The sequence below is a fragment of the Mustelus asterias genome, unplaced genomic scaffold (assembly GCF_964213995.1).
Source record: "Mustelus asterias unplaced genomic scaffold, sMusAst1.hap1.1 HAP1_SCAFFOLD_674, whole genome shotgun sequence".
NCBI lineage: Eukaryota > Metazoa > Chordata > Chondrichthyes > Carcharhiniformes > Triakidae > Mustelus > Mustelus asterias.
In genome coordinates this window covers 163,523-179,194 of record NW_027590623.1, presented here as the reverse complement: position 1 = coordinate 179,194, position 15,672 = coordinate 163,523, and the positions used below count along the sequence as shown (strand labels likewise).

Here is a 15,672-nt window from a genome sequence, read left to right as displayed (position 1 = left end):
CTAGTCACTTCTTCAAAAAACTCCACCAGGTTAGTGAGGCATGACCTCCCTCTCACAAAACCATGCTGACTATCGTTAATGAGTTTATTCCTTTCTAAATGCGCATACATCCTATCTCTAAGAATCCTCTCCAACAACTTCCCTACCATGGACGTCAAGCTCACCGGCCTATAATTTCCTGGGTGATCCTTCCTACCCTTCTTAAATAACGGGACCACATTAGCTATCCTCCAATCCTCTGGGACCTCACCTGTGTCCAGTGACGAGACAAAGATTTGCGTCAAGAGGCCCAGCGATTTCATCTCTCGTCTGGCTAAATCCCTTCCCACAAAGAGAGCAGGTGAATGGCCTCTCCCCAGTGTTTCTGCATCGATGAGTTTCCAGCTTTGATGGACAATTGAATCCCTTCTCACAGTCCCCACATTTCCACCGTTTCTCCATGGTGCGGGTGTCCTTGTGACTCTGCTAGTTTCACGATCTGTTGAAGCGTTGTCCACACACAGTACACAATTAATTTCTCTCCCTCATGTGAATGGTGCAATGTTTTTTCAGACTGTGTTAAAATTCTTTCCACAGTCCGTGCACACTGGAACATGCTCACTCAGGTGTGTGTGTGTTTCAGTGCTTTTCCAAGCACACTGATATTTAAGATCTCCTGAAAAAGACAGAACAGGCAAAAATTTCTCCTTCTAAATTGAAAGACTGATGATATTCAGGTTCCGATAAATAGAGTGAATTTGTGAGATCTTAGTGTGACATTTGGTTTGACATTTCTGCCTGCAAATCTTCACCTTCTGATATCCTGTAAAAGGAGTTTACAAAATTCATCACTGTCAGTACAAGATAGAAATTCAGAACAGACAATTCTCGGTTCTATAGAACATTCTTTCCTCTCTCATTCCCCAAAAGCTGTAAATCTCCATCCCACACACTCTCCCTCCATTCTCACTCTGCTGTGTGCCACTCAGGGACATGAACAAAATAGAAACATAGCGTATCAATGCAGGAGATGTGGCCACTCGGCCCATGGTATCTTTGCCTAACAGAGTGGAAATATAGCTTGCCTCCCCATTGGACTGCTGATCCAATCAGTGCCAAACAGGGAAAAGCAGCAAAGATCAATATCTCCAATGAAATATCCAAGAAAACAGCACAGGAGAGACGGGTCAGAGTGCGAACAGTACAGGAAAACTGTGGGTGGGGCTACCATAGGCAGTGTGGTGACAGCTAGGATTTATCTGCAAGGAGCTGAACTCAATAACAATGTCAAATTGGAAATTCTGTAACTTTGCCTCTCTATATGAGAGGCAGCTGAATGTCCATTCCACACTGCGGACCAGCATTCTTGCACCAGGAGTATCGGGTTAGTAAGTGATTCAGTACAAAGCGAAATCCTCATCAGTGACGTGGATTGAAAATGGGACCCAATAGCTGAGCAGCCGGATTGGAGAGGTCCTGAATTAATGTACAAGGGAACAGAAAAAGCTTTAATGTTTACGTTAAAGACTGGGAAAGGAAATGTGCACAATTTCCATAAATCAGCAGACAAGGACTGTCTGGAACAAATAGGCAGAGAAGGGGCGGCACGGTAGCACAGTGGTTCGCACTGCTGCTTCACAGCTCCAGTGGACCTGGGTTCGATTCCCGGCTTGGGTCACTGTCTGTGTGGAGTTTGCACATTCTCCTCGTGTCTGCGTGGGTTTCCTCCGGGCGCTCCGGTTTCCTCCCACAGTCCAAAGATGTGCGGGTTAGGTTGATTGGCCATGCTAAAATTGCCCCTTAGTGTCCTGGGATGTGTAGATTAGAGGGATTAGCGGGTAAAATATGTAGGAATATGGGGGTAGGGCCTGGGTGGGATTGTGGTCGGTGCAGACTCGATGGGCCGAATGGCCTCTTTCTGTACTGTAGGGTCTCTATGATTTCTATGAGAAAGGCATCGAAAACGAAAAAAAAAGGTGTTGAAGTATCTCAGATCGATATTGCAAATGTAAGTTCCGATCATTAACTAATGTAATTGCAACTGGACCACACCAGTTGCTGTTTTTGAGTGTTGTGTTTTGTTGCAATGTTAAGAATCTCTGTCACTCTCTCTGTGGAAACTGAATTACCCGCGTGTGTGCGCGCGCACCCTGCTGGGCACTAACTGGAACTGCCAGTCTGGGGTTTTTGCACGGCAATCGCTATATCTCTGCAGCAGTGTGGGTTTCATGGCACAGAAGTACCCGGCGCTGTCGGAAATCAGTGTGTTACTGATCGTCAGCTCGCTAGTCTCGTTCTTTTTATCAAATTTGGAAGAAAACCGGTCATTGAGGTCGGTGTTCCTTTGCACATTCTCTCCAATAAGCTGAAACATGTACACTGGAGCTTTCCCGGGCTGCTGACTGTACCAGTACACATAAGGGCTGGAATAGCTTGTTTTCAAAGCGCAGGTTAGTGTGACATCATTTTCCTCTTTAACCTTTATTCCAGGATCCAATTGTTCCACTTCGTCTTGGTGGCTCCTTTCTAACAGAAACAACAGCAATATGACAATCAGAGTTAGCCTCAGATTAAACGATACAATTATCATCATCACTATTGTTTTACCAACAAGAATATCTGGGTTACAGCTGTCAGGAGGAGCTTGTAGTTTTACTGGGAAGAAAATACTTACTGAGAAGTGAGAGAATGATGAGGATGGGAGTGAGATAGTTCACCATGATGCTTCCTGAGTCTGTAACTCTGCAATGAGTGAAATCCTGTCAGAGACAGAAAGACACTGTTCCACTGCACTGCTGATCCAACCAATGAGAGGAATGGAGCAGCGGCAGCAATCCGTCCAATCACACAACAGGTTCAGAGTGAGAGCAGAAAACGGAAGTCGTGGGCGGGGATGCAGTAGACAAAATATTGAGTGAAGTGTGCGGCAGATTCAGCTGCACCCGGAACAGAAATAGCGAGACTTCCATCTCCGGAATCTGTCACCATTCTGCACCTGCTCACTGTCCAAGTGACTGAGAAGAAATAGAGAGGGAGGGGCATAACGGGGCCAGGGACATGAACAAAATAGAAACATAGCGTATCAATGCAGGAGATGTGGCCACTCGGACCATGGTATCTTTGCTTGACAGAATTCAGAATTGATGTGAGAATTCAGAATTGACAGAATTCTTCAATTCAGCTTTCAAATCCCGCATCTCTCACAGTGACTGCATCTTTCTGCTTTCAACTTATCTCCCATTCCCTTCTGAAACTTACTATTATCTCTTTTTCCGCCATCTCTTTAGACACCGCGGGGATAGGGCCTGGGTAAGAGTCGATGCACACTTGATGGGCCGAATGGCCTCCTTTTGCACTGTCGGGATCCGATGACCACCTTCCAAGTTTAACAAATCGCAGAGTAATCAATTAATCTAATCTTTCCATTGCCCTCTCCCCTCCTAAAGTAGACGCTTGTGTTTTCCAAAGTTCTGCCGGCGGAAACTGTGACATGCGATTTACTTTAACAAAACCACATGATGTTGAGCACCTCAGTTCGGTCTCTGTTCTACCTCCTTTGATATTAAGAGATGAACTCCTGTGTCACAGTGGATCGCGTCTGTGCCTCTGAGGCAGAAACTTCGGCTTCAATTCGAAAGCCAGTACCTGATAGCTGAGGATATTTATTGGAGCCTCAGCCATTACTATCCACAACTCCAGACAATAACATGGAAAAAAAGTGAACAGAGTACATAAGAAGATGTGCGGGTTAGGTTGATTGGCCAGGTTAAAAATTGCCCCTTAGAGTCCTGAGATGCGTAGGTTAGAGGGATTAGCGGGTAAATATGTGGGGGTAGGGCCTGGGTGGGATTGTGGTCGGTGCAGACTCGATGGACCGAATGGCCTCCTTCTGCACTGTAGGGTTTCTATTCTATAAGAGTTTTGCCGCTGTAACTCAGACTGCTCCGAGGGAATGGTTTGAACGGAGGACAGGTTGTTGTTGGAGCACAGAGCCCTATTCCAATTCGGGCTGTGGTGTATTTCAAACTCGCCTCCTTGTCCTTCGCGTGGTTCAGTTCATCGCGCTCTGGGTCGGACCTGTCTCTTTGCCGAGAACTCCAGAAGAATTGCAGTTTGCATAGTCCATCTGCATCGCAATTCCTCATCCCTGGCATTATTCTGGTGTATTGCCGCCGCCCTTATTCCAAAGTCATTACCCGCTTTCGAATCGTTTACCCAAGATTGTTCACAGAGTCCTTGTTACCGTTAAACGAAGATGTCTGCGGTTTTAGAATCATAGAATCATAGATTTATTGGTTTACAAATCAAAGCAGAAATATCAGACAACATCTTCCAGATATTTAAATTGGACCTAATTATACATAGTCCTTGCTGTTTTTCCTGGTAAGCCAGAAAGTGGTATAAAAGTGGGGCAGCACGGTAGCACAGTGGTTCGCACTGCTGCTTTACAGCTCCAGGGACCTGGGTTCGATTCCCGGCTCGGGTCACTGTCTGTGTGGAGTTTGCACATTCTCCTCGTGTCTGCGTGGGTTTCCTCCGGGTGCTCCGGTTTCCTCCCACAGTCCAAAGATGTGCGGGATAGGTTGATTGGCCAGGTTAAAATTGCCCCTTAGTGTCCCGGGATGCGTGGATTAGCGGGCAAAATATGTAGGGATATGGGGGTAGGGCCTGGGTGGGATTGTGGTCGGTGCAGACTCGATGGGCCGAATGGCCTCGTTCTGTACTGTAGGGATTCTATGATCTATGAACTCTTGTAGAATGTAGAATCGGCAATTGTTGAAAGCAATCTTGATTCTTGCAGGTGAAAAAAATCTGGACACTTGTCCCTATTTTAATGTTGCCACCGTTTGGCGAAGCACGTGCGTATAAATTATAAAATGGGACGTTTGGGGATGATAACAGGATATTCCTCTTGTCATGGTACGAATGATTATAATATAATTAAGATTTCACCTGAAGAGGGAGGGACATCAAACTAAATCGTTGATGCTTCAGTTGAAATCCTGGAGAAAACGGAGCCAGAGCCGAGAGGCGGGAGGACCTGGTTACATTTGAAACGAATATTTGAATTGCAGCTTCAGTAGAATTCGCATGACTGATCATTTCAATTTGAAATCAATGCCTTCATTGATGAACAGTTAAACTTTAAACACTTTTATCAATGAAAGTAGCTGCAGGAAAGAAGCGCGCTGGGTTATTGACAACTGACTTGTTCATAAGTGACCCGAAAGAGAAGCGGCGGCGGATCAACAAACCACATCCTGACATCCGAAGAACAGAGTCTGATTCCAGCCAATCAGACTGCAAAAAACTGAAACTTTATCTGGTGCTCCATTAGTGGCGGATTGAAGCTGTTGATTCACTCCGTGCTTTTCTGCTGCGAGTTCTGCTCCGGTTCCCTTCTGACATTTTTATTGTATTAATGGATCTGTTCGTTTTCATTCTGATTCTACTAACTTGTAAGTGCAGGAAATTTACTCGGTCACTTGTAGAGACTGTTTATTTAAAAACGTTTTGCTCCAGTGCCTCATTGTCTGAATGTTTTTTCATAGATCGGTGTCGCTCGGACCAAGTTTCACAAACTCCCACAGCGAGAACAGTCCAGAGCGGGGATTCGGTGCTGATAAACTGCAGTTATGAGATGTCCAGCATTGATGGAATGTATTGGTACAGACAAAAACCCGGTCAGGGACTCGAGTGGATAATAAGAAGATTCTCGAATGGCAAAGAGAGAAAAGACCGGTTCGAATTGGAACTTTCCACTGCGGGCAAACGGGGCCAGTTGGTTATTGGAAACACGGAGAGCGCGGATGCCGCTCTGTATTACTGTGCGATACAGCCCACACTGAGAGGAAAGACGCCAGTCACTGTACAAAAACCTCACGCCTGTTTTCAGTTGCTGCAGCAATCCTGCCTCGTACATCTCCTTTAAACCTCGCCCCTCACACCTTAAACCTATGCCCCCTAGTAATTGGCTCTTCCACCCTGGGAAAAAGCTTCTGACTATCCACTCTGTCCATGCCCCTCATAATCTTGTAGACTTCTATCAGGTCTCCCCTCAAACCTCCGTCGATCCAGTGAGAACAAACCAAGTATTTTTCAATGAGATTCCCCCTTCATCTCTCTAAACTCCATCGAATGCAGATCCAAAGTCCTCAGCTGTCTGCGGTTTTATTTGATCGGCCTCACACGCTCATATTGAATGTTATTTATTGTGACGGTTTCTCAAGAACACTAATCTCATTGTGCGTGACCTGGTGACGCTGAACTCTTTATCCTCCGCGGTAGATTTCAGGGGGTTGCGATTGTAAATAAAACAATACGCGATTTGTACAACAGTGGATTTAGATGTTGATCCCGTGAGGGGAATAAATGCAGCAACACAGAAATCTTCAAGCTCAGGAATGAAGATAAACAAAGAACAAAGAACAGAGAACAGTACAGCACAGGAAACAGGCCCTTCGGCCCTCCAAGCCTGTGCCGCTCATTGGTCCAACTAGACGAATGGAAAGACAGTGGGTGGATTCGAGCCCGAGACCGTGATAGAATTCAAGGCACAGATTAGGAGGGACAGATGGAGTTACAGGGATATAAACACGAGGAAAGGGAATGAGAGAAATGTGCGCGAGGCAAGGAGATAAATAGAGGGACAGACAGTAAGATAAATGAGGGAGAGACGGAGACAGGAAGGGAAATAGATGAAGGTTCGGTGAAGGAACTGTGAAGGGAGCAGTTGCAGATTTATGGAGACAGTACAGACGAAAACATAAAGAGAGAACAAAGATGTGCGGGTCAGGTTGATTGGCCGTGCTAAAAAATGCCCTTAGTGTCCTGAGATGTGTAGGTTAGAGGGATTAGCGGGTAAATGTGTAGGGATATGGGGGTAGAGCCTGGGTGGGATTGTGGTCGGTGCAGACTCGATGGGCCGAATGGCCTTTCTCTGCACTGTAGGGTTTCTCTGATTTCTCCATCTGTTCCTCCTAATCTGTGCCTTGACTTCTATCACGGCCTCGGCCTCGAGTTCACCCACTGTCTTTCCATTCGTTCATCTTCATTCCTTAACACAACATAATATAACATAGTACATGATACCGACAGGATTATTTCGGAGAGCTTCTGGATGCCCGAGGAAACCAGACCAGCAGCAGAACCGCCTCGTAAAGCTTCCCGGACCCGCTGCAGTAAACACACAAACATGGTGAGGCACCGCCATCTGGCGGCAATCTGAGGTAACTGGTCATTTCCTGGAAAATCATCGAATTCTCAAATTACAGAAGGTCGTTACTACTGGTGATTATGTTGCATTATTCTTGTTCATCCTTTTACTATTCCAATGCAATTGAACACAGTTGAACGTATACATGCGAGATAATAACATCGTTATTTTAATTGTTGGCGATTCGCTTTATTCAATTAACAGTGGTTATAAAACTCATTCTAAACAATATGAAGCCCTCAAGATTCCGATAAGATGCCTTTCCTAAAATAACAACACAAGATGTAAATATGACCCTGGATTCACATTCATCTCCTATATTCTTTAGTTGTTTACATTTCAATATTTCCATCATAATGTTACCTCGTAAGTTCTGGTTATTAACGTTTTCTACATTTGTCTCACCAAAAGAATGAGTAACTTAGTGGATTCATTGAAATAGGAGAGTGAGGGAAATCGGATTGTCTGAACTCTGAATTTTAGGGAGAAGGGGAGAAGGGCACGGTAGCACAGTGGTTAGCACTGCTGCTTCACAGCTCCAGGGACCTGGGTTCGATTCCCGGCTTGGGTCACTGTCTGTGTGGAGTTTGCACATTCTCCTCGTGTCTGCGTGGGTTTCCTCCGGGTGCTCCGGTTTCCTCCCACAGTCCAAAGATGTGCGGGTTAGGTTGATTGGCCGGGTTAAAAAAATTGCCCCTTAAAGTCCGGAGATGCGTAGGTTAGAGGGATTAGCGGGTAAAATATGTGGGGGTAGGGCCTGGGTGGGATTGTGCTCGGTGCAGACTCGGGCCGAATGGCCTCCTTCTGTACTGTAGGGTTTCTATGATTCTATGAAAGATAAGAATGTAGAGCCAGTGCGAAGACAGAGACGGTCAGAAGCAGAGCAATGGGGGCGAGACAAACAGGCGGAATAACAGAGCGAGATAGACAGGCCACAGACGAAGAGAGAGCCGGAGAACCCGAGAAACACAGGGAAAAAGAGAAACTCAGAACTTATTAGTCGAGCGAACGCTGATTGATGCCCGACGACCATCAATCCTGAGAAAGCGGCCAATCCTGTCGCTGGGAAACGCCCCATAATTTCTGAGTAAATTACGTTTCCGCTGATATGAATTTCCGCTTGAATATCAGAATAGAAATGTCAACACATTTCAAATACTGCTTCATTTCTACCGAACCCGAAACCAGACACCATGTGCTCCTTATTTTGTTTGCTGATAATAATGGTCTTGCTGCCCGGTGAGTCAATAAACTCTGACAAAGTGCCATCCTGACTTGAAACATTATCTCTGTTCGCCTCTCACAGATATTGTCAGATCTACTGAAAATTTCGAGCATTTTCTTTTTTGAGTCAATGTTTAAATGATCAGTGTCTGTCCCATGGGCTCTCTTCCCTCCCAGATATTGAACACCTTCTGTGTTTTGTTACAGGGGCAAATGCTGAAGATTCAGTGTTTCAAGATCGATCTGAATTATCGGTTCTGGAAGGACAGAACATAACACTGGACTGTAAATACTCGACAGCTGCTTTTCAAGCAATGTTCTGGTACATCCAGTATCCCGGGCAAGCTCCGAGATATTTGATGAAGATATACAGCTCGGGCAATACCGATAAGTCTCCGGATTTCTCAGATAGATTCTCGGCTGCTTTACACAAAGGAAACAATACTGTTCCTTTAAATATCGCCAGAGCTGTTCTGTCCGACAGCGCCGTGTATTTCTGTGCCATAGAGCCCACACTGGTACAGGTGTAGCGAACCCCGCACAAAAACCCCAGACTGGGAGTTCCGGTTAGTGATCAGCAGAGGGCGCTCCCACACTGATAAACAGAAATAATTATTTTGTCTCGACAGTGATAGTCACAGGGTCATAAACAAAATATCAAAAACAAAACACAACACTCAACACGAACGGCTGAGCCACAGTTGAATTTTTAACTTGCAACTATACTAAAAATACATTTACAGTTCCTTAACTCACGCTTCAACCTTTGATGACATTTTCTTGCCTGTGTGAATTATTGTGCAGCACTTTCCCCATCTTCACTCTCCTTTTCAACGTCTCTTTGATCAAAGGGTCTATTTGATCAGAGTATTTTGCTGCCTAAGGGACAGTTTATATTGGCATATACATTTCGCAAGGTTATCATTGTGCTATTTAAAACAATCACTGAGAACAGGTTGCCATCAATGTTCATTCTCATTTTGAATGTCTGTCAAATGTTTTCTGACACAATTCACAACCCAGTGTTTCTCTGTTTCAATAATCAGACCAGCGACTTCATTCCCACCCCTGGCCCTAACAATATAGCGATTTTCCTCACAAGCACACTGAGAACCTCTCCAATCCAGCTACTCAGCTATTCGGTCCCACTTTCCATCTACATCACTGATGAAGATTCCGCTTTGTATTGGATCATTTACTAACCCTGACCTTCCTGGTGCGAGACTGCTGGTCCGCGCTATGGAATGAACATTCAGCTGCCGCTCCTACAGACAGGCAAATTTATATGATTTCCAATGCGATATTGTTATTGAGTTCAATTCCTTGCAGATAAATTCTACTTCTCACCACACTGCCTATGGTAGCCACACCCACAGCTTTCCCGTGTTGTTCTCACTCTGACCTGCCTCATCTGTGTTGTTTTATTAGAGATTTTATTGTAGATATTGACCTTTGCTGCTTTTCCCTGTTTGGCACCGATTGGATCAGCAGTCCAATGGGGTGGCAAGCTATACTTTCTCTCTGAAAGAGGATTTCACACGCGGCAAAGTTACAAATTGAGGGAAGATCGGATGGAAATATCACAGACTATTCATTATTCTATCACTTGTGAAGTACACGTTTCAACTAAAAATTCATCCTCCCGCGCACCGTAGCTGCTATCCCAAACACGATTGATAACAAACTGCTTGACATGTTGCTGTAGGGATGAACATTGTCATTCTCCATGTCAGAACAGACCCATCAACACTCAGGGGACCGGTCGGTTCATGAAATAACTGTTGAAGAGGAAAATAATCCCCTGTCGTGGGATGGCCAACTTCACTTTGTTCCTTCCGTCTCTCCGCCTATGGGGTGAATTGGAGATAAAGGAGCTGTGAGGTCATTGGTTGAACTGCAGAACAAAGGAGCTTGAATCCGATTGGATGTCATCTGATGTTTTCAGCAGTGAACCAATCCACAGGGACCCGGGTGTGACTCCGCCTCTTTCAACTCTTGACTGAAACAATGACATCTCCCACCCGCTCTGGTCAGATCCGCCCCGAGCTCTCTGCAAACATGTCTCCTGTTACTCGGTATTTATTCCTCACAGCGGCAGCTCTGTTAACCGGTAATTTCACAAGTTGCTCAAGTCTGTGTTACACATCATTACCACACACTATATTCTGTCAGGCAGTTCCTTCAATGCGAGGGGAAGGGGGTCGGTGATGAGGGAACGGATTGATCACAACATCGAAAAGTTATCTGGATTTCGCTGGTCTCATCACTGAACACTGTTGGGATTGGGCACATTTCCCCCAGGGATTGATAGAGAATGAGTTGGGCTCAGATTCCAGCTCCTCTGATACCAGTGAATCACTTTGGCAAACATCACACTTCAAACAGACAGACCGTGAGCAGTTTTTTTGGTCAAACTGAAACACAGGCTAGTACAATATAGCAACAGGGCTGACTAACCCTTCAAACACCCAGAGCACGTGTAGACAAAATATTAGACAAAATATAAAACTCCCTCCACATTGTCACACTAAAAACTTCCAGGGCAGGTACAGCACCGGTTAAGTAGAGAGTGAAACTCGTGAGCACAGATATTCACTATAACTCCAGCTGTCACCTGTGACAAGTTGAACTCAAGGTTCTGCAAGTTTTAGCGAAAGATGAGGTCTTGGTGCGGCGTCTGTGAAACAGCGACTCTCAATGTTGTTAACATTGCTACATGATATTGCAGGATTTTTGTGCAGCAGTTTATTGTGTGTTTTATTACTTTGATGATACTACTGCATCTGATGCCTCTGTCATTATTTTGATGTTGTTACATTTGACGTTTAGTATTGATATCAGTGCATTTGTCCCCGTTTCCGGACGCGTCTGCGCCATTAGAACAGGACCGGTTCTGTTGATTAGATGGATGAATTTCCCTGTAATAAACTCATAAATCCAGAACTGACCATCCTGGATTGTTCACTTCGAAAGAACGGAAGTCTTGGACGGTCGCTAATAATCAAACACGTATACCAACGAAATTTAAATAAGCCAATGTATCAAGGAGTGTTTTTTATGTTTCTACTGAAGGTTAGTCTGCAAGTTTCATTGTGATAAATAATAAAATATGTTTTAATTCCATTATGTTAATCGCAAGCAGAACATTTTATATCGATATTGCTTGAATCATGCTCACATCTGAGGCATTTTGGTATTGTGTCCACAGTCCCCATGTCGAGTGTGTTTTTGTACAGGCTCCTGATCTCTGATTCACCGTGCCTCATTGCACTGTAATACACCGCAGAGTCTGACAGCTCAACCGAGTGAACAGTGAGAGTAGTGGAGCCTTTCTCACGGTCCACAGATACTTTAAACCTTCCCCCAGCTGTTTCATCTCTGAATGTGGATACGACATACTCGGGAGCTTGATCGGTGGGTTGCCAGCAGTGCCGGATTCAGGCATAAGCTAAACTAAACAAGCTGAACAAGCTAAACAAGCTATAGCATAGGGCCTCACAGTCTGGTACAGAGACACAAAATCAAGTTACAGAATACTGATTAGAATGCGAATCCCTACAGCCAGCCAAGTCTTAAAGATTCAGACAATGTGGGTGGAGGGATTTGTCTGCTAATTTTTTTTTTAGTGCTAATTACCCATCCTGGGGGCTCTGCCTATTTCTGCATCTGCATTGCCTGCATCTTTAAGACCTGGCTGGCTGTCGGGATTCGCATTCTAATCAGTATTCTGTAACTTGATTTTTGTGTCTCTGTGCCCTGTTTGAGAGCACATTTCCACTCCATCTGACGAAGGGGCAGCGCTCCGAAAGCTTGTGGTGTTTGCTACCAAATAATCCTGTTGGACTTTAACCTGGTGTTGTGAGACTTCTTACTGTGTTCACCCCAGTCCAACGCCGGCATCTCCACATCAGATTCTGTTCAATCAGGTTTGGAATGGGGTCATTGAGAACATTTTGGGGCTTGTTGATTTACATACCTCACCAAATATCTTCTTCCGAGAATTCTGAGTTGGAATTGGTGAGACTGAATTTTATTATTTGAAGCCAATTGGATGTCATATGATGAGGTCGGCAGCAATGAACCAATCAATAGGGGCCCGGATATGACTCAACTTCTTTCCAACTTTTGACGAAAACAATTCCAGCTTTCAACCCTTTCTGGTCACATCCACTGCGAGCTCTCTGCAAACATGTTTCCTGTTACCCTATATTTATTCCTCGCAGCAGCAGCTCTTTTAACTGGTAAGTTCACAAGTTGCTCAACACTGTGTTTCACATGTTTCCCTCACACTATATTCTGTCGGGCAGTTCGTTCAGTGGAAGGGGGTGAGGGGAGACGATCGAAGGATTGGCTTGATCCCAACTTCGAATAGGATCTCGCTGATTTCAACACTGAACACTGTTTGATGGCAGTCGACACATTTCCCCTCAGGGAATGAGAGAGGACGAGTTAGGCCGAGATTCAAACTTCTCTGATAACAAAAAATGATTTGACAATCATTAGACTTTCAAACACACAGACACAGAGCAATTTCCCGTTCCAGTCACAGGGAATGAAGGCGAGGAACTAATCTCGTTAGAAAGTACAGGATGTTTATGCTGGAAGTTTTATTTCATCACCGCCAGCACCTTCCCGTTCCAGCCACTGAACTGTGAAAAATATGCTTCTGTTCAGCCGTCTGATTTCTCTCTGAGGTTATGTTCAGGATGACGAGCAAGTCCTGGGGGAAACAGAGTGCAGGCGCATTGTGTAATTTAATATTCCTTTGTGTTTTTACAGGGCATTGTCGAGGAGATTCTGTTTCACAGACACCTGCAGTCTCCGTTACTGAAGGAGTCAATGTAAGGTTGTTCTGTAATTATTCAACTACAAGTGCGAACACTCTCTTCTTGTTCTGGTACCGTCAGTATCCCAGCGGATCCATGGAGTTCCTGCTGCAGGCAAACAAATACGGCGGAAACACAGGGGGATCCTCAGGGGACCGTTTTTCAGCGGAACTCAATGATACAACCCGCACCGTCCCGCTGAAAGTGTCTAAAACAGAGCTGGCAGACTCCGGGGTTTATTACTGCGCTCTGAGACCCACAGAGACACAGAGCTGGGCTGAACCTGTACAAAAACTGTCAGAGCCCCACTCAACATAACAGAGCGTTAGGCAAACATTGTGATCAGAGTGAGTCTGAAATGAAACCTGAAATCCTGGTGATTTCTCAAACTATTAATTCCAAGATATGTTTTCTTATTAAAAATGTATTACCAAAACAAAGCAACGGGGCAGTTTACAGAATTAACATGAGAATATTTGTACAGTTTGATGACCCAAACTGTTTCCCCATCTGTGCAGAAAACACCAGCAGACAATTTTGACTCAGCATGTCATGGCGTTCAGTAATATTGTAGGTACCATGTATCAGGTACCATGCCCTGAGGCGGCGCTGGTAGACCAGAGATTTCCATTTGATTGCTCCATGAATATGCCTGGCAAAGTCCTGCAGTGGTTTCCATCACCTCCTGCAGTAAGGCTGGCCAGGGAACTCTCCTGTTCTTATCACTTGTCATTCGGCTTATTGGAAGAATTTACAAGCAGATCATCAACCTGTGTGACCGGATAATGTCTGTAACCATAATGCCCTGAAGTGGGGATAGATCCCAGAGTTTCCGGTTCAGAACTTCCGTAATTCACACATCGGCTCTTGCGCTGCAGTTTGTGGTGGTGTCAAGACGCACAAATGTTTCCTGTAACTCCAGCTGTCACCTGTGACAGGGGGGACTGACGGTTCTGCAAGTTTTAGCGAAAGATGAGGTCTTGGGACGTCATCTGTGAAACAGCGATTCTCAATTGTGTTTATGTTGCTGCATCATATTGCAGGATTTTTATTGTTGCAGTTTATTATGTGTTTTATTACTTTGATGTTATTGCTATTACATCTGCTGCCTTTATCATTTCGATTTTGCTACATTTGCTGTTTAGTGTTGATACAAATCATTTATCTCAGTTTTCTGACGCGCCTGCGCCATTAGCACAGCGCCTGTCCAGCTGTGTAGATGGATGAATTTTGCTTTAATAAACTCATAAATCCACAACTCAGATCAGAGGCAGCTTCTATTATTAGGAAACTGGGAGGCGTTTCTCAGTGCTGCGATTGGCTCATCTCCCTGAGCTGACGTCAGCTGCGAATCATAAAATCCCTACAGTGCAGAAGGAGGCCATTCGCCCCATCGAGTCTGTACCGGTCACAATCCCACCCAGGCCCCACTCCCGCAACTCCGTGTATTTACCCTGCGTATCCCCTGAGACTCGGGTCAATTTAGCATGGCCAATCAACCCAATCTGCACATCTTTGGACTGTGGGAGGAATCAGCAGCAGCCGAAGGGGACCCACGTAGACACGGGGAGAACATGCAAACTTCATACAGAAAGTGATCCGAAGCCGGAATTGAACCCGGGTCCCTGACACTGTGAGACAGCAGCGCTAACCATTGTGGCATCATGCCGCCCCGTAACCAGTGAAGCAATCACTGTTAGTTAATGATTTAATATAGCTGGCACTTTCCAATCACATTCCTTCCCTGGCCGTAAACGTATTTCTAAGTTCCTTGTTCTGTCTCTGCTCTCTCCCACATAACCAGTTATTGTGTCTCATTAACTGGTGAACTCGCTTTCCTCAGAACTCAGTCCATCAATCTTTCTGAAGGCAGATCCTTTTTTTCTAATTCAGGTGAAAAGTGAAATTAATTTAATCATTTATGGGCGACACGGTGGCGCAGTGGTTAGCATTGCTGCCTCACAGCCCCAGGGACACGGGTTCGATTCCAGCCTCGGGTCACTGTCTCTGCGGAGTTTGCACTTTCTCACCGTGTCTGCGTGGGTTTCCTCAGGTGCTCCAGTTTCCTTCCACATTCCTAAACTGTGCAGGTTTGCTGGATTGGCCACGCAAGATTACCTTTAGTGTCAGGGGATAGCAGGTTAAATATGTGGGTTACGGGGATAGGGCCTGGGTGGGATTGTTGTCGGGTCAGGCTCGTTGAGCCTAATGGCCATGACTCAACATAATTAATAGTAGTGCTGTAAGGAGACTGGGGATAAGTAGTCACTCAACTCTGCACCAGGAAATATTTCACGGACTCATAACATAGAAACTAGAAGCAGGAGCCTTCTCCGCTAATCATCGTAATCATGGCTGATCATGGAATTCAATATCCTGATCCCCCTTCCCCCTCGCCCATATCCCTCGACCCCTTTAGCCCCAAGA

At 45.2% G+C, this 15,672-nt stretch overlaps 1 gene segment (V, D, J or C); it reads left to right on the top strand.

The window, feature by feature from the left end:
- Positions 1 to 8,418: 8,418 nt before the first annotated feature.
- LOC144487247 (T cell receptor alpha variable 12-2-like) lies at positions 8,419 to 13,264 on the top strand. The segment is given in 3 exon segments: positions 8,419 to 8,434; positions 8,627 to 8,937; positions 13,199 to 13,264. Coding segments are annotated over 3 exon segments (393 nt in total).
- The last annotated feature ends 2,408 nt before the right edge of the window (positions 13,265 to 15,672 follow it).